The sequence below is a fragment of the Alligator mississippiensis genome, chromosome 1 (assembly GCF_030867095.1).
Source record: "Alligator mississippiensis isolate rAllMis1 chromosome 1, rAllMis1, whole genome shotgun sequence".
In the NCBI taxonomy this organism is placed as follows: domain Eukaryota; kingdom Metazoa; phylum Chordata; order Crocodylia; family Alligatoridae; genus Alligator; species Alligator mississippiensis.
The window spans coordinates 129,727,892-129,746,323 of record NC_081824.1 but is presented as its reverse complement, the minus strand read 5'-3'; the positions used below and the strand labels follow the sequence as shown (position 1 = coordinate 129,746,323).

Below are 18,432 nucleotides of genomic sequence, written 5' to 3'. Positions count from 1 at the left end.
GACCTGGGGGGAAGTGGGCAGCGGAGTCCCCCAGGGCTCGGTCCTTGGGCCCGCACTGTTCAATTTCTTTATCAGCGATTTGGACAATGGGGTGAAAAGCAACCTGTTCAAATTTGCTGATGATACCAAAATTTGGGGTGAGGTGGGCATGCTAGTAGGGAGGGAAAGACTGCAGAAAGACCTGGATAGGTTGCAGGGGTGGACTAACAAAAACAGGATGCATTTCAATACAGACAAGTGTAGGGTGCTGCACTTGGGCAATAGTAACCGGCAGCACACTTATAAGATGGGAAACTCCCTTCTTGAGAGCATGGAGGCAGAAAGGGATCTTGGAGTCATCATTGACTCCAAGATGAACACGGGCCAACAATGCGAGGTCACGGTCGGTAGCGCTAACCGGACCCTATCGTGCATCCACAGGTGCATCTCAAGTAGGGCCAAGGAGGTGATCCTCCCCCTCTACGCGACACTGGTCAGGCCGCAGCTGGAGTACTGTGTCCAGTTCTGGGCACCCCACTTCAAGAGGGATGTGGACAACATTGAGAGGGTAGGGAGGAGGGCCACCCGCATGATCCAGGGACAGCAGGGCAGACCCTACAATGAGAGGCTACAGGACCTGAACCTGTTCAGCCTTCACAAGAGAAGGCTGAGGGGGGACCTGGTGACTGTCTATAAACTCACTAGGGGGGACCAGAAGGGTTTGGGGGAGACCTTGTTTCCCCTAGCGCCCCCCCCAGGATAACAAGGAATAACGGCCACAAGTTGTTGGAGAGTAGGTTTAGATTAGACATCTGTAGGAACTACTTCACAGTTAGGGCGGCTAGGATCTGGAACCAACTTCCAAGGGAAGTGGTGCTGACTCCTACCCTGGGGGTCTTTAAGAAGCGGCTTGATGCCTACCTAGATGTGGTCACTTGAACCCAGTTTCCCTCCTGTCCAGGGCAGGGGGTCGGACTTGAAGATCTACAAGGTCCCTTCCAACCCTACTTCTATCTTTCTATGATTCTATGAAACATGTCTGCAGCACCACATACCGTGCAGTCAGGCGTTCTCTGCACTGCAAAGGCAGGCCGCCCATGCGTACGCTGCTGTGGGGTTTTTTCTGTGGGTTTTTTTAACCCCTGGATATCCAGGGGTGAAAAAAACCTCGAAGAAAAAAAATGGAGCAGTGCATGCATGGGCAACATGCACCACTGAAAAGCGAAGCCAGGGCGCCCAGAGCTGCACCGTGGCTGGCAGCCAGGCTCCACCTGGCAGGGTCACCGCTGCTGCAGCCCTGGGAGGCCCCCAGGACCCCCAGGTAAGGCTGCTGGGGCCAGCACTGGGCTGCCCCACTTTCCCTTACCAGATAAACCACAGCAGTGATAAATGCCCTTTCATCCTCTTGAAGTAAACCTCAACCCAATCCTGAAAACCCTTTGAGAGAGATGCCTTTTGCATTATGCCCTAATCAACAAAGTTGGATTATTTCAGACATGGATTTAGGGGCAACATATATTTTGGCGTTCATTTTAATGAACTTTCTATTATCCAGGTTGCCTGTATCTGATATTTCTTAGGTCCATCACCCCTGGGGTAACTTGCTGCATACCACCAAAGTGCACATGGTATGGGCATTCCCCAGGGACAAGTAGCTATGGCACAAGGTGCATCACTGTTACTTCTCCTTGGGGAACCAAAGATCTGTGCTCATCTGGACATGGCTGTAAGGGGTTTCTTGAGCATCATCTCTGTTTAAAAGCTTGAGGACCTCTGCACTAGAGCAAACAGGTACAATTAGAGCCTTTTTATTAATTGTGTTTTTTAATCCCAATCACTCTGCATATTCAAAAATGTAATTTTTTTAATATCTGGTTTAGGTGCCATACAGACATTAGTGTATTTTTAGATGAACACATGGTGCTATACAGCTGCACTTTTATAAGGATTTCACTTCACTAAACCGTGTATTTATTTTGACTTAAGTAATAAATGAGATGGTGCTGTAGGCCCCCAAAAGCAGCAGTAGCAATACAGATAAACCGCAGCAGTGATAAATGCCCTGTTACTTCTCCCTGGGGAACCAAAGATCTGTGCTCATCTGGACATGGCCATAAGGGGTTTCTTGAGCATCATCTCTGTTTAAAACTATACTGGGCAATGAATAACTCATAGGTCATGTGAATGGCTTAAATCTAATTTTTCTTTTCCTTTTATCTCTGACACTTTCCTTAGAACAGAAATCCCATTAGATTTTTGATGATAACACTCTAGGGTTACCAGCCTGGGAATGGTGACTCTATAATATAGTCTACATAGGACAGGGGTGGGCAAAATGCGGCTCAGAGGCCGGATGCGGCCTGCTAGGCCATTCTATCCAGCCTGCAGGGCCCCTAAAAAATTTAGAAAATTAATATTAATCTGTCCTGGGCTGCCTGTTATGCGGCCCTCGATGGCTTGCCAAAACTCAGTAAGCGGCCCTCTGCCCAAAATAATTGCCCACCCCTGGCATAGGAGAATCTCCTCTAGGCTGCAGCTGTAAATGCTCAAATCCAATACAACTTAATTGGACTTTTGGTAAGGCTTATCTGTGTCTCTGGCCACTTCTCTATTGGTTTTACAAAACAACTCATAGCAGGCGTAGGTTTCAATAGGCTTTAAGAGAAAAGATAAAATAAGGAGCAAAACAAGAAATGTCTCATAACAAAACAAAATCAATCAGGACAAAAGGGTAAAAAAAGTAAAAAGAGAAAGAGCCTCAGAAGCTTTCAACAAAGTATGCCCTATGATTTAATGTACAATGGAGGCTTTAGCTTTCAAGAGGAAAGAAGAAAGAGAAGTTATCTGATGTTCTGTATCATTGCAAGTAAATGCTTTATAGGATGTTGCTCATAAAGAGATCTTTCTGAGGTTTTCTCTAGCACCTATGACCATAATGTCCAAGACCTAGTAAATTTAATCACTGAATTCATCAAGTGAGTCAAGATTATAGCAAATATAACACATGCATTAAAAATCAAAAGCAATCTACATAGATACAAGAAATGCTATATAATCCATTACATTTCCATGCAACTCACTTGCAGCCTGATGGCGTGTTCATGTTTCCTCTTCATATCATTAATGTGCCATGCCACTCTCTGCATTGTATCTATAGCATCTAGTACAACATCATACCCTTCAGTGTCCTTGTCAAGGTGGTTTTCTATTTCCTATTAAAGAATCCAGTAAGAAAAACAATTATTTACATCTAGATGAAAAGAGTTTGAAATGTTGGCAAGGCCTTTATTGTTACTCTTTTGTCTTAGAATCAAAATTACCTGACTGCGGTGATGTGTACTCTGATATTTTTGTATATTTTGTCACCAGTTTAGACTAAACAAGTCTGGCAAAACAAAGTTTTACAGTCAGCTGAGTACTACTCAAACTGCTGCTGAGAAGACACATTAAAAGAAAAAGGGAGGAGCCACCAGTGCATCACACTAATATACAGAAGACAGACCTTTCTAGGTGAAGACTGCTTATGATTTCTGGAAGCACAGAATGCATCTACATGCCTACCAAAACCAGACCCGATTACATTCAAGTTTTGACTGGGAAGGGAAGGATGCACTAAACACTTTAAATCATGATCTCTGTCTCTTTACATTTAATTAAAATGTGACATTGTAACAGGAAACATATGTGGAAAATGTTAACAATAAAGCAGGAATTTCTGAAAATGTTCCTTAACTCTATCCACAGGGTATGGAAATAATTCCCAACTGCCCCAGTCTTTCCAGCAAATGAAATTCAGATAAATCAATGGTGTTTATAATTATTTAACCCTCCTAATAGTCATCACCTCACCACTTGGATATATGGAAAAACAAGTGCTTTTCATTTGAATGATAAATGTTGTATGAAATTGCTCATACCTGACAGCAAGGCCCTCCCAAAAATACACTGGAATTATAGACCGGAAAAAATCTGAATATTTGCATGCACAAACTGAGTCAATGCGCCCAAAACAATTACCATACACTTCCTAAGCCAAATGTATTTATACACTTTTAAGGGATGAAAAAATGTTTCCATATGTACAAAAAAAAAAAAAAAAAAAATCAGCAAAACACTACACACCTCTAAAACAACTTAAAACTGTTCCAACTGTCCAGCACAGTGAAAGCTCTGGAATATGGAGGTACAGCCCTCGAGACAGAAGTGTTTATAATATGCACATACGTGTAAAAGCAGGTGATACTTGAGGATTCGCTGGACAGGTTTTAGAAGATAGGAGCCCAAGGGCAGGGAGTGATGTAAAGCTTCTTGCCGTTCTCTGAAGAACTTGGCCAATGTCTTGTTCCTCATGCACTCTGTTAGGACAGCTACTGACCTGGCAACATAAAATACATTTCTTAAAAATAAATGCTGCTTCTACAAATCAGGACACACAGTCAGGAACTGTTCCTTTCATTCCCTGTAGTGGGGTATCAAATTCCAAAGCTTGTGCTTTTTCTTCAGAAAGAGAATTCTTATCTTGGGATATTAGGTATTTTGGTGCATCACAGAACATAGCCCTAATTTTTAGTGAAGGCAAACAAGAATTACTAAGAAAAACAACAATAAAACAATTAAAAGCAGAAAAGCTTCAGATAAGTACTTCCCTCCTGTTTAATATTATGATTTGAAAGAAAAAGCACAGAAATAATGTTTTTTCTGCATGTGGAAAACATATTTCTGATAGGACTGCAACTGTGTCCTTCACTTATTCATATCAAGTTACATCCTCTAAAACTGGACAAAGCAAGAAGGAAAAGGTAAAGAGAGGACAAAAAGGGCTTACCTTGGATAATTGGTGCAGTACTGTGTATATATATGGAAATCTTCACTCTGTGTGTTGAGGGGGGGAAAAAATAACATTCGGATTTTGTCAAAACTAATTTACAGATCCTAGATCCCCTCCTGATCCTAGCATTTAGAAAAATGGTGCAAGGCTGAGAGCTCACTGGTTCAGGGGCAGGGGGATTGACAGTGGAGAGGGTGGGTGAGAGTTTACAGTGGAGCACTTCCTGTGCATGTGCACAGAGGGGAAGGGGAATGCAACTGCATGACCCTTGGATCCACCGCTGAGTAAGACCAACACAGCTTTTTCATTTGATATTGTTCTCACTCATCCTATTCATTATCCCCTCCCTTCCACGGAGTCCCAGGTTAGCCTGAATTCACATTGTTCCACACACCTGGATCAAGGTCTAATGCAATATTGCTCATCTTCCCTCCCCTTTCTGAAAAAGCTCTTAAATTCAACTCTTGTATAAGCTTTCAAGTGAAAAGAAATATTACACTGTTTTCTGTGTTCACTGTTCTTTATTTACTGACTTTCACATTAAAGTCCCAATCCTGAAAAGTACTGAATGCCTTCACAAGGGGGGTTCAGTGTTCTCAAGGGATGTTCACAAGGGGTGTTCAGTGCCCTCAGGTCCTCAGCACCTTACAGATCAGGACTTTAGACTAAATTTGGGATACGTACACTAGACTTATACTTTTGGCATATTTATACATCACAAAATACTACTAACACATCATAGTACTGTAGGAATTATCCTAGATGTTGTGTATTAGTTATAATTCACTACTGTACACTATAACTTAATATAAAACCAGGAAATACAAAATACAATGCAACAGAATACAAAATTACAGGTGAAATGGTGAAGACCATAACTTAGGACTGCAATAATTCAACCATATTGCAGAGCCAGTGTTTTACTAACTTTGCATAAAAAAGAGAAATTACACTTAGCAAGATCAAAAGTATCTATATATTTGCAGATAATCAATGATATTATAGTCAAATAATTACTTTTTCAATTTCTTGATTACTGAATTCTTCATTTTATTTATTTAATTATGCAGTTTGTATGCCACCCTTCCCAATAAAAGCACAGGGTAGCTTACAATAAGAGAAATAAAACAACTTAAAAGGGCAAGTAGCATAAATATAATTAAATAAGAGATTCAGTGAACATCTCTGCCTAGTTATGGTTGCTAAATGCCAGCCCAAATAGAAAGGCCTTGCAAGACTTCCAAAAGATGTCCAGACATGGGCTCTGGAGGGTCACAGGAAGGAGGGAGACTATCTTTACCTAGATATCCTTAATGTTACAGTGAAATATTTTTCCTACTTTACTTCTATGCAAAGAGACAATGCCTGAAAAAGGGTAGAAAAACACAAGCAAGCAAATGCGGAAAGAAACTGCTTTTTCTATTGGAACTTTTAAGTTCCTTTCTGTGCAGCTGTTTATCTTACACAATTTGAAAACAACTACTGTACACTTCACTAGTTATGCCTATATTTTAGTATACACCTGCACAGTTAAGGACATTTTCTATTAAGCATTAGGCATGTAATTTTCTAACTGTCATCAGTAATTTCACGTTTGAGCAGCTTAAGGAATAAAATATTAGCCACAAAGGTGAATGCTTTAGAAAGCTATGATCGTTTAAAAACAAGAAAGTTCCACTTAGACTGTTTTGTAACTAGATTTAGTGGGGGTACCAGTCACTCACTGCAATAATGGTAGTTTTATAATAGCTTTTGTGCTAATTAGATTCCCCGGGGTAAACTAGGCTTTTCCTCAGGGCCAAATTTTGCCCTCCCACCCTTCCTCATCCTTTCAATAACAACATTCCTTACTGTTTTATGATGTCTGTCTCTCTCTTCCCCCATAGCAGATGTATTTTACAAGTTTGCAATTTATACAGTACTTCTATCCTGAGGATGGGGCATGAGGGGAAGGATTATGCAACTGTAAAGTATTTTTGAAGCAATTACTTTCCCCATTTTGCAGCCTTGATATTCCTGAACATAGCCCTCTTATAAACAAGACCTCCAGGTTCCATTTCAGGTATCTTTATTAGCTGTTCTGACACAAAGCAACACAATAAACACACTCCAGGAGTAACGTTTTCTCAATACTAATAGTTTATTTTGACAGAAAGTGACAATGGTATCATTTACTACCCTGAAGAGCTTCAGAAGATGGTTTTTGTGGTACGCCTTCAGCTAGAGCAGGCTCACTCAGCTGCCTCTCGTTGCCTCCACATTTCCATCAGTCAATTACTTTTCTTTTCCTCCCATAGCTTTTCCAGCCTCTTCACTGTGGCTAGGGACAGACATTCAAAAAAACCTGAGCCTGAATTCATTCAATCTTTACAGGTTAGTTTAGCCAGTCTAGGTTGAACTGATTTGCAATTGCACAGACATTCCCTCTGGACTGAAGAAATATAGGCATATGCCTGCAGTAGCTCAGGCTAGAAGCCGGGGGGCACTACAGCAGCCCTCCCTTCCCTTCTATAGTGCTGAGCTGAGGGAGGGCATGGTTAAGCCCCAGCAGGACCTCTGATTAGGGAGGGGTTTAAACCCCCACCCTCCCTGCACCATCCCAGGCTTTTTCCCGCTCACTGCTCAAGGTGCAGGAATGTTGCCAGCCCCCAGCCTCATGCTAGGACTCTAAGGCAAAGGTGGGGTGTGCAGTGCACACATCTGTTGATGATACTGAGCTTTTTAATCTCCCTCTCCCTGCTTCTGATAGGCGAAGGAGCCAGCACGGAGCTGAAAACACATTAGTTCAAGCTCTTCTTAGACAGCTTTTTCCAAGGAAGGAACAGAGTGACATTACAAGCTGACCTATTGATTAGCTCCAAAAAGCCCTAAGCAGACACTGTTTTGTCTGCCCATCCCAGTGAAATTGGAGGCACACACACAGACACCTCTCAGCATTAGCTAGCATACCACATGCCTAGGGTCCATGGGGCTGGGGTCCATGCTGTGGGAGATGGGAGGGAGGGAGGGGGGGATTCCTGCTTGAGCTGTGAGTGGTGGGAGGATGGGGAGCTGGGGGAAGTGGGGAGACCTTGCTGTGCCTGCAATCTAAGCCAGAGCTCTGGCTAGGGAGCAGAGGGGCAGGCCAGCCCTGCTCTCTGGAGCAGATAGCATAACCCAGGGCTGCAAAGCATCTGGGATGCTGGGGGACTCTGGTTTAACTTAAACCAGGAAGGGGTCTGGGCAGACACTGTATAAACCAGTTTGACCCAAATCAGTTAAGTCTGATATTACATTCAACCAGGTTTATCAAACCAGTTTCAGCCATTTTGAAACTGGTTTATGTGCACTGAACTTATGTTCTGTTACAGGTTTAAACCAGTTTCTGATCACTTAAATGGTTTGTGTGTAATGTCTGTCTCTAGCCTGTAAGACTAAGATATGACACCTCACTCACAGTACTTATTCCTGAGCTTCCACAGATCAGTAAGTATATGAGTGGAATAATTTGACCCTCTATGTGAAGTCAGTTCTGTGGATGGTACACCAGCTTATTTCAAGTTGATTATTTGATTGTAGTATCTACCACTGCCAGATAAATCTTCCTAGTTCTAATTACATTCCTCTAAAGTAATACAGTCCTCAGCAAAGTTTTCTTCGTGCATTCATGTACAATGTTCTGGCACTGCCCTCAGAATACCCTACATCTGTGGTATTAAATACTTCAGTTTAGTCTTAACATACACCTCATAAAATGACTTTTCTTAATCTTTCATGCTTGACTCATTTTGCTGTTACTGCTAGTTCTTCTGGTGGGTTACATACACCCTGTTGTCCACACCCAGAGACAATGAGCTTGTGTCATAAGCTATTAATGTATGTACTTGGAAATAACAGCTGCAGCTGAAAAGCATCTCAGCTACAACTATGAATTAAGCAAACCTCAATCTGGTGCAGACATTACACAGTGTAATTTTCTCAAGCAATCATTATTAATCTAGTTATCACAAATATTAAATCAGGAGCGCTACAAAGACAATAAATATGATACCCAATATGATGGAAAAAGGCAGGGTATATGCTCATAAGACTATTTTTTGTTAAATAGAGTATGTTCTGATCACTCAATTACAATAAGCTATAATGTATAAACACCACAATGTGAATGAGATAGACAACATAGAATTTCCTGTAACCAATATTTTATAATATATGTTCTTTAGCATAGGGCATATAACTGTCCTGCTTTTCAGCTCATAAAAAGGGTATACTGTGAAATTTTAATGGAAACATTCTTTGTCCAACTACCTATCTCAAGGTTTTACACTGGTGCCCATTGCCATAGTAACTATCTGCTCTCCATATAAAATTAATATAAAGAGGCAAGTCTTCTAGCACACTTCCTTCCTTTGGGGATTAAAACTCGCCAAGGATTTGGTTTCTTGGTTTTTAAATACATTTTAGTGTTGCTATAAACACTGAAAAACTAATCAATTGAAAATTAAAAAAAAATCTTGCTAGGCAAGCAGTCAACAGAAAATATATTTGCTTTCAAGCTTTTAAGTCTTTTAAAATCAGTTGCAAACACATTTCAGCACAAATAATAGAACTTATGTCCTGCTTCACACTAATACAGCTAACTACCTCTCTCTATTTTTAATGAGTCAGGTAAACATTTACCACAAAAGATCATGCAAAAGTCATGCAAATTCTGTCTCCAGAATGATAGGTTTAGACTCAATCAGCCCAATAAATCTAGCATCCATCAACATCAGATACTGCCCTCAGTCCTTAGAAGAATTCTTTTTGATGTTAGCTGAGCAAATGGATGAAGGCCAATGTATGCTCATAAATCTGCAATTTATGGTATACAACAATCAGGAATTCTTAGAAGCATTACCAGCTTTTTTTGTTTTTTAATACTATAGTAAATCATGAGGTAGAAGCTTTCCTTAATATTATTTTTTTTATGCGTATGTACTTTCCAATATGGCTCACAGCATGCATACAGAATTCAGTAAGAAAAATCTACCCCTCAGAGGTAAAAGAAAAAAAGATCATGACTTACAAATAACCAACCCTGCTCCTATTTATGTATGTTATGCCCTTTTACTTGTCCCTCTAAAATGCTTATGAGAAATTGTGGGGGCTCTGTACTGTACTTAATCCAAAATAATCAAACTCCATTTGACCAGTTTAGGATGAGAATCCCAAACCTCAATATTCTGCCAGTAAAACTGCCTGGCCACCTGCCTTTCTACACTTAAGATAAGGCAGTTTTTGCTCAAATGCTCAGCTGATCTTATCTGCTTCGCAACAGATCCTAGGAAGACGATTGTTCCACCAGACAGCTAGGGTTGTACACATGAAAGTGAACACTTCAAATTACACTCACACAGTAGTTGAAGTAAAACTTTTCTGTCAATATTTTGAAACTTTAACACCAGGTATTCTGATACTACAGCAGAGATGACTAACTACCGTAGATCATCAGTTGGCAAGGGTTTAGGGCAGGGATGGGCAAAATACGGCCCGGGTGCCGGATGCAGCCCACCAGGCCATTCTATCCGGCCCATGGTGCCCCTAAAAAATTTAAAAAATAATATACATCGGCCCTGGGCTGCCTGTCATGTGGCCCTTGATGACTTGCCAAAACTCAGTAAGTGGCCCTCTGCCCCAAATAATTGCCCACCCCTGGTTTAGGGCCACAGGCTGGATTAATTAGGGTCAGGTCCCAGGTAAGCTGGTGAAACAATTCCTCACCCCCCCGTCATTGCAGCACCTGCTATCTCATGCAGCCACATTGTGTGCCAAGCTCCTGCTTGGCTGCAGCACTGTAATGGCTTGGTGGTACAGAGCCCCCCAACTATGGCACATGCACAACTCCCTCCCTCCCCTCCCCGTGCCTGGCCATAACATAGGCAAAACCCCCTGGATCTACAGGCTACTGCATACTGCCAACCCATGAACTAGATTATCATCCCTGAGTTCTCAAATTCACTTGGGTCTAACAGTACCTTTGTGCAGAAGCAGCAGGGAAAAGCCCTAAAAAGGAAACCATATAACCATTCCAAACCTATCACATTCACATTTGTAGTCAGCTCTGACTGGAAAAATCACTTTGCATGTGATGTAGCCAGTACTTGTTATGGGGGTATAGCATCTCATACAACCCCCAAAGACCTCTTGTCTGCCTGTGTCATGAAGTCACCCTGAACAATGGGCTTTGACTATCTCATGCCAACTCCGAAAAAACTTTATAACCAATTCCACAGGGATCTCACTGATGCACCGGGGCACCCCATATACCCAAGATCTATCTTTCTTATCCATATTCAATCCCAAGATAAACAAGCAATGCAAGTACTCTTAAATGAATATTATTTTGGAACTGGCTTGAATTCAGTCAAAAATAGCAAGGTTATACTACCTCCCTGAGCATCTGTCAGCACTTGCTGCACTACAGTTTTATAGATGCACAAAAAGCACTTAAAGAAAATAAATGTAATAGATGTCAGAGTGTAAACTGAAGCCAATGCCCTGCCTATCTTTTTACTTTAATGAGCTGCTAGATTAGAAGCAAGTCTCCGTTGTGTTGCTTAGCTGCTGATTGGGTTTCAGAAAATGCATGTTCTAAATTTCTGGGTGCTGAGTGAGAAGTGTGGAGTGCCAGAATTAAACACTCCTGTACAACTCCTCATTTAAATGTAAATGTGTGGAATACTGAAATCAGTCTTCTAATTAGCACTGGCATTATTACAAGAAAAATGAAAAACTGGGAGATGGCAAGAAAAGATACAAGCAAACTTTTATATGAATAATTAAGCCACAGTTGAGCTCGCACTGGAACCCTTTTATCAGCCTCTGATTACAGTTATAAGCAAAAGCCAAAACATTTCAGAGAACTTTAACTGGACTGAACTTAACATACTTCTCCTTCCATGTACACAAACAGAAGCCACAGCTGGTGTAGCTCCACTGACTTCAATGGGACTACACTCATTCATACCAGTTGAGGATCTTGCCCACAGTGTACTGAAATATTGTCAGTATCCATACTTCAAGACTTCTCAATTTCTATCCATGACCTGTAGACAAGTGACCCATAGGCAAATTGTAAAATGAATACAAAAACACTGAAAAGTTTTCTTTCATCTCTTGTCAAACCACTGACTGCCATTAGCTATGCAAGATGGTATGAATGGATTTTTTATTTAAACAATGTTGCAAGTTGTTATTAAATATTTATGTAGTATCATCGCTTTGCATGGTTCCTTTGTCTGTTACTGAATTTTAGGTTACCATCTGGTTTACCATCAAGGATATCCTGCTAAAGCCAACAAATACAAGCTGCTGTTTTAATATGTATTTGCTGTGGGCAGTAAACAAAACAGAAACTAAGATAGAGATTTCACTCCACATTTTACAGTCTTTGCTCAAGACGTACTAACAGCATTTCACAATCTTGGAGCAGCTGAATCTTCTCTGCAATGCAAATCATGGATAAGTACAGCACTTATTAAAGAGGAAATGACTTCAATGGGAAATTCAAATTATCAAATAATGTATGAATGTGATTCCTCCTGTGCATAAATAAAATATAAGTTGTTATGTGGCAAGTTTCAGTTAGCAGAGATTTTCTGAATGCTTGGGTTTTGGCAATAGTGAGTATTAGACAAAATGTGCAACACCACACAAGTTATTCTTAATAAAAAGACATGGGCATAATTTTATTTCGGAGAACAAGTTTCAATTTTTCTCAGTATATTCCTATACTAAGCATTGTCTGACCTAACTTTCAAGAATCTGCCTCAGTAGAGAGATTTAAAATGACCCAGCTAGATGTCTAGCCTTTCCACAGAGTCAATGGAGGGACCTTGTGGAAACAAGAATGAATCACACCTACATCGTCGAGTCATAGAGAAGTAGGGCTGGAAGGGACTTCAAGAAATCGTCCAATCCAACCCCCGTGCTTGTGAGAGGATCATCTATATCTGCTATGTATGTGTTTATCTAACCTATTCCTAAAACTACCCAATCAAATCTGTTGCACAGCTACAAGGCACATGGCCCTAAAACACCAAGAGCCTGCCACAGGTAAAGTAAGGAGATGAGAGCTATCAGTTTCCTACCACTGCAAGTGTTGTTAAAATGCGCTAGAGAGATGAAAGAGGGCCATGCTCCCCTGCTACAGAGGAAGTGTCTAATGTAAAACATACACACAGTCCTGGGAAGCAGAGACAATCACGCAGGACTCCCTTTTCCACGGGCTACAGGGGAAAATTCCTTTTCCCTTGTTCTCCTTCTAGTCCCATAAGCCTTGCATTCTTAGCTGCTCAGTAGCCCAACAGGACAGGTAGAGAGAGACCTCACCTCACTTATTTGGCAGCCAGAAATTTGGAGACAGGGGAATAGCAGCAGCATTAATGGCTGTTCCCCTGCTGCCAAATTTCCAGACCTGTGAAAAGCCTTGCAGGCCTGATAACGTGGCTCTGCATGCTAAATCGCGCTGGCTTGCAGTTGGAGCTGGAATGTGGAGTCAGCACGGCACATGGTCAAATCTCAGGCATGGGGTCAGGGAGGCATGCTGAATCATGCTCACAGACTGACTTTACCTGAGATCTGGCCTGCGGACTGAACTTTTGCTACTTTTCTACCCCACAGGCCCACCAGAAAGTTGGGCATGACGTTTCTAATCAGGAGGTTACCAGGCCAAAGCTGGACAGAAGCAGCAGCACCTCCACCAACCATTCTGAGTTGTAGATATGAATTAAAAGTTGTGGATTGTGTCCAGGTAACTAGCAGGGTCTCTCTGGAGACGCATGCAGATGTTGTGCACTTTCAGTGACCCATTCAAACTACACAGAAACTTAGGCAAGGAGAGAGACTGCCCTGGGTTGGCTTACAAGCCTACAAGCCTGGGTAGAACTACTGAACTCTAAAATGGAAGTAGACACTTCATTTAGACATCTACATTAATGTGTAGGATACTGGTGCCAGGCCAACCTGAACTGCTCCTCAAAAATGTCCCTCTTCTGCCTCAGTCCTAGTTATTCAGCTACCAAATTTAATCTGGCCCAGGGAGTATATCTGCCCTGTTATGAAGGGGGAGAATGATCTACATTAAAGAGGGCTAGATACCAGATGCACTCCTTTAGAGGTGCAGTATAGAAAGCACAGGGCAGCAAATGGGGTAGTTTTGCGATACCTTTGAGATCTCTTGATTTGGGCAGCTGGATGGGGAAGGTGTGGGGGACCTGATGTATGCTGTAGACTAAATTAGATCTATGCACATACACCAACAGAGAACATGTGTCTAAATTTATTAAATCTGCTTAATTTTCTAATGGAGAAAGTACATATTCAGTTAAAAACAAAAATAATTTTCCATCATGCCTGAACCATCCCATGAGGAAAAAACCCCATTTTTAAAAATGTAAATAGCTATTTTACATAGCAACTATTTCACTGCCACCTAATACCATTGAGTCTTTCCTTTTTGTTGTGATCTGCTAGGTTTTCTTGTGGATCACATTATACCACCTACCAAGTTTGGACATTTTGGAATTAAGACATTCACCTTAATCTTGCATGTAGTGAAGCAAAGAGGTGTTAAACTATACATTTTTAGCAGCAGTAACTTACCTTGGAAACAAAACATTCTGCTATTGCTACAGGGTCATTTTCACAGTTTTCCAAGTCTTGCAAAAGTTCACTAATAAAAAAAGATGGAACAAGGAACATTATTTTTTATGATCCATTTTATACCCATGTACTTGACATAGCTTTGTCTTTCTTCACATCATAATAATCGCTGCAGTTTAAACGTAAGTTAAAACTAGACCAATATTCAAACCTAGAATTTTATTGTTTCTTCCCATAGAAAACACAACTGTATTTACCTGTCTTCTGTGTTATTAACTTTATTAACCTATCATTAGGGACAAGATCTTCAACCTTAATCATGTACAGTTATATGAATATATAGATGATGTGCGTACCACATATGTATCTGTTCAGATGTGCAGTCAATTAAGCAGACTAGAGATCTGCAAGTGCATGTGGCCAATTAACACACATTCATAAAATAGGCACACCTGCAAATGTACGCATAGAATTACATGATCCTGATACAAGGAGTCCATTCTGACTCAACTTCAGGTGGTCAATACAGAATGTTGCATCTCGACCTTACTGCCCCAAGTCATCTGAAACTCATTTCACACTCCTCAGTATCTTTTAGGATTTTTTACTAGACCCCATTATCAGAAAAGGGTTGGAGGGTCTATGACTTTTAACTAGTTTGGTAAAGTGAGGTGGCTGCTAGACCTGCTAGGGTCTTCTACTCTTCTTTCTTGCTCTGGTTGAGAAAAACTGTTGCTTTGTGTCTTTGTGGAACAGGCTCTTGGAAATGCCATTCCAGCATATACCATTCATAATCGCCACGTCACAACACAACACAGCTGACCTTCTTAGATGACTTAGACAAGTTTTGCTGCTAACCAGCTTCATCAAGGTGAGTAGAATGGGAATGTTACAGCAGCATATTTCAAAATCAAGGAGGAGACTCTGCTTCTGTTCATCTGTAGTCATGGTCAAATGGAATGGAGTGAAATTTAAAATGCAATGAAGCAAGTGTCCTGTTATAAGAAAATTGTTTTCCAGCTTCCAATACTAGGGGTTTTGCATGACAGGCTCTACCTTAGCTAGTTTGAGAAGCAGAGATACATTACAAAGAGGAAGGATTGTAATCACTTCACTAATAAGAAAACCTGCCATTTTGACTGGAGGGAAAGTAGCAGACTTGGAAAGAGTTTTCTTGAAGGAAAGACAAAGTAGACAAAGGATGCTTGAAAGAAATGCAGGAGAAAATAAAACCCTAAGTATAAACTTCAATAATTCTACCATGTCAAACAGGAGATGAATTCCTTACAACAGGAGGAAAGTCTTAAGTCTTATGCTTAGTATTGTCCAAGATTCATCTATTCTTGGGGGAATGTATGAGAACATTCTCATTTTTCATTTTATGGTGCAAGATGCACAGAAAATCAAAAGGGAGATAATTCAGGCAGAGGAGGAAAACGTCTGTGATGACCCTCTGGTCCCAGAGGTCTAGTTTGCTAGACCTCTAGCAAAAGTCCTATTGAGACAATATTATGGAACAGTAATCCTGATTTCCTGTCAAATGGACTCCCTAACAAAAGCTTTTTCCATTTTCCTTAGGTGCCATTTCTTTACTAAGGGATAGCTAGTTTCTTGCATTACAGTACTGTATGCTCAGGATACAAAGCTGTATCTAGAAGACTTCTTCTTTCTTTTCACAGGGACATGATTTCCTATTTGGGAACCCAAAATGTAACAAAACAAGGACACCTGACTTGCCCTTATTCTTCAAACTTGCAAGAAAATAAATCACTCTATAACTCTGAGGAAGTAATTTAACCTCTGTACTCCAATTTCACCATCTGCAAAATGGGGATAACCAGACTACTATTTGCTGATACCAAACAGTGAAGAAATACCACCTTGTAAAATTTGCTATATTTTTGTTTAGGAGTTCAAAGGCAGTGATAAAACAGTTGCTCCCTTAGTTTAGTCTTTCATTTCTTACAGACAACAGACAAATAGCATAGCCTTCAGTATTTATGCTATACTTATCAGGCTTATTGGCCATAAACTAAAAATGTCAACATTGCACAATGCAGTGCCATGCCAGAAACTTTGGTTTGCTTTAAATAAATTAGTTTGATGCCAGAAACAATTTAGCTATGGTTGCACAGAGCTCTGTGCAGGCTACTATACCCTGGGAGTGTCTACGCGTGTTGCTATGGCAATGTTGTTACTGCACTGTGATTTAGTACTTCCTCTTGGAAGTACTAAATCACAGTGCAGTAATGGCCCATACTGCACCATACATGTGGCACAGTTATTTTTAGCAGCTATTTTGCCATAGTGGCACACTATACTGGGGCAGTGCGTCACTACAGCAAAGTACCTGCTGGTCACATGTAGATGCCCATGGATGCTATGTTGCCATAGCACATTGCTATGGAAGCATACCATCACACGGAGACGTGCCCCCTGAGATGCAGCATCAACTAGCTTCTTGGAGTTTTGCAATATCACAGCAACAAAACTGCAGTGTAGATGCACAATGAATGAGTGCACACAAAGCTTGCATTTGAAAGAATCCTAACATTTCTCCATCTCAGTTACTGGGAGAAATCACACTAGCGTATACTATGGGTTCCAGACTCAACTGGACTACATACAGGGCAGTAGAACCAGTGTTATTGTGGGTTGGAAGGGCTAACAAATAGGACTAATATTCAGAGGTCAAGAGAGGGGGAGGAAAACAATACCAGGAATTTGCACCCCATTTTTTCATTTTTATCTTGATTAGGTTGAGTCAAAGTTTTGCCATAATCCACTGCTCCCTCCCCTCCCCTGCCCACTGAGAGCTCTTTAAGTGCCTTGGAGGGTATACTGTTTTCAAGGCAAAATACAGTTAATGGTCTACCTGAAGGCATATTTTCAAAGTCTCAAAGTACCATAAGCCATCTAAGTGTTATCAGAAGTCAACAGTAGTGAGCTGGATACCCAATCTCCTTCTTGTCCCTTTGAAAAAATCTTATCTGCACATTTCTTTTGATTGCAACTAAAATTACAATCATCATTTGATCAGCAAAACAAGAAATGTCAAGTGTAGGCAAGTAGTTATTTTAATACTGATTTTCATCTACTCTGTGTTTTGACATGTTTATAACGAAGTCTCAAAATGTCATGCCTCCAATAAAACAGAAAATCAAGAAAAATATAGCACCAGCATAATTATGTGGCAAAGCTCATGCAGCCAAAACTTTAAGGGAGCAAATACTTTCTCCATTTTGTTCTATTTTAATTAAATGCTATTTTTTAAAGCATAGCATTAGAGTTATTTAAAAAAAAATGTTTCTCTTGACAATCATCCAAATTATGTCACTATTAAAATAAAAGCAGGATTCACCCAACATGATATATTTGTAAAGGCTGGTCCTACCCCAATAATTGTATAATTGAGTAAAGGCATTAGAAGGGTACTGTCAAGTAGTAGACATAGGGCAGTGGGAAATGCATGTCAGCAGATGCCCCAGCTGCCAGCCCAGATTCGGTAAATGCTCATTTGCTGGCCCCCTACAACCATTCTTAGGACAGGTTCACCTAAGGGTGCCTACAGATGTTTAGGGGCCATGCTTTAACTCATGGCACTTTACACAAAGCACCATGAGTTAGAGTCCTCCCCCTCCCCGACCCAATAGATGTTTGGATGGTTGGGTTGGGGAGACTTCAGCCTGCTTGCACTGGTCCCGGCCAGTGCTCCAGCAGCCTCCAAGGAGGCTGCTGAACCACCCCTCCCCCTAGCTCTGGCTCCTTCCAGGGCTGTCAGCAGGAGAGGAAGGGGGATAGGGAGAGAGCAGTACACAGTTGCTGGCTGGACTTTGCCTAGCTGGGGCTAGAGGAGGGTGGAATGGAGCCCCGTTGCCTCATGGGCCCCCTCAGCTACCCTGGCTGGGGTACTGGGGGGAGCCAGGCCAGGCCTGGGAGGTGAGGGGGCTCCCTTCCCCCACCCAGGCCTCTTGACAGCAGCAGCAGCAGCCACTGGCTCA

General features: G+C 41.3%; 1 protein-coding gene across 3 annotated transcripts in view; it reads right to left on the bottom strand.

Annotated features, from left to right (window-relative positions):
• PLEKHG1 (pleckstrin homology and RhoGEF domain containing G1) overlaps window positions 1-18,432 on the bottom strand; it is a 203,073-nt gene that overhangs the window by 25,247 nt on the left and 159,394 nt on the right. For all 3 annotated transcript variants that reach the window (XM_014605490.3, XM_019488324.2, XM_019488326.2), the window contains 4 exons: window positions 14,432-14,501; window positions 4,805-4,851; window positions 4,204-4,354; window positions 3,060-3,191 (listed from right to left, as the gene is read on the bottom strand). In XM_014605490.3, coding sequence (XP_014460976.1) covers window positions 3,060-3,191; window positions 4,204-4,354; window positions 4,805-4,851; window positions 14,432-14,501 — 400 coding nt within the window. The remainder of the gene's footprint in view (window positions 1-3,059; window positions 3,192-4,203; window positions 4,355-4,804; window positions 4,852-14,431; window positions 14,502-18,432) is intronic.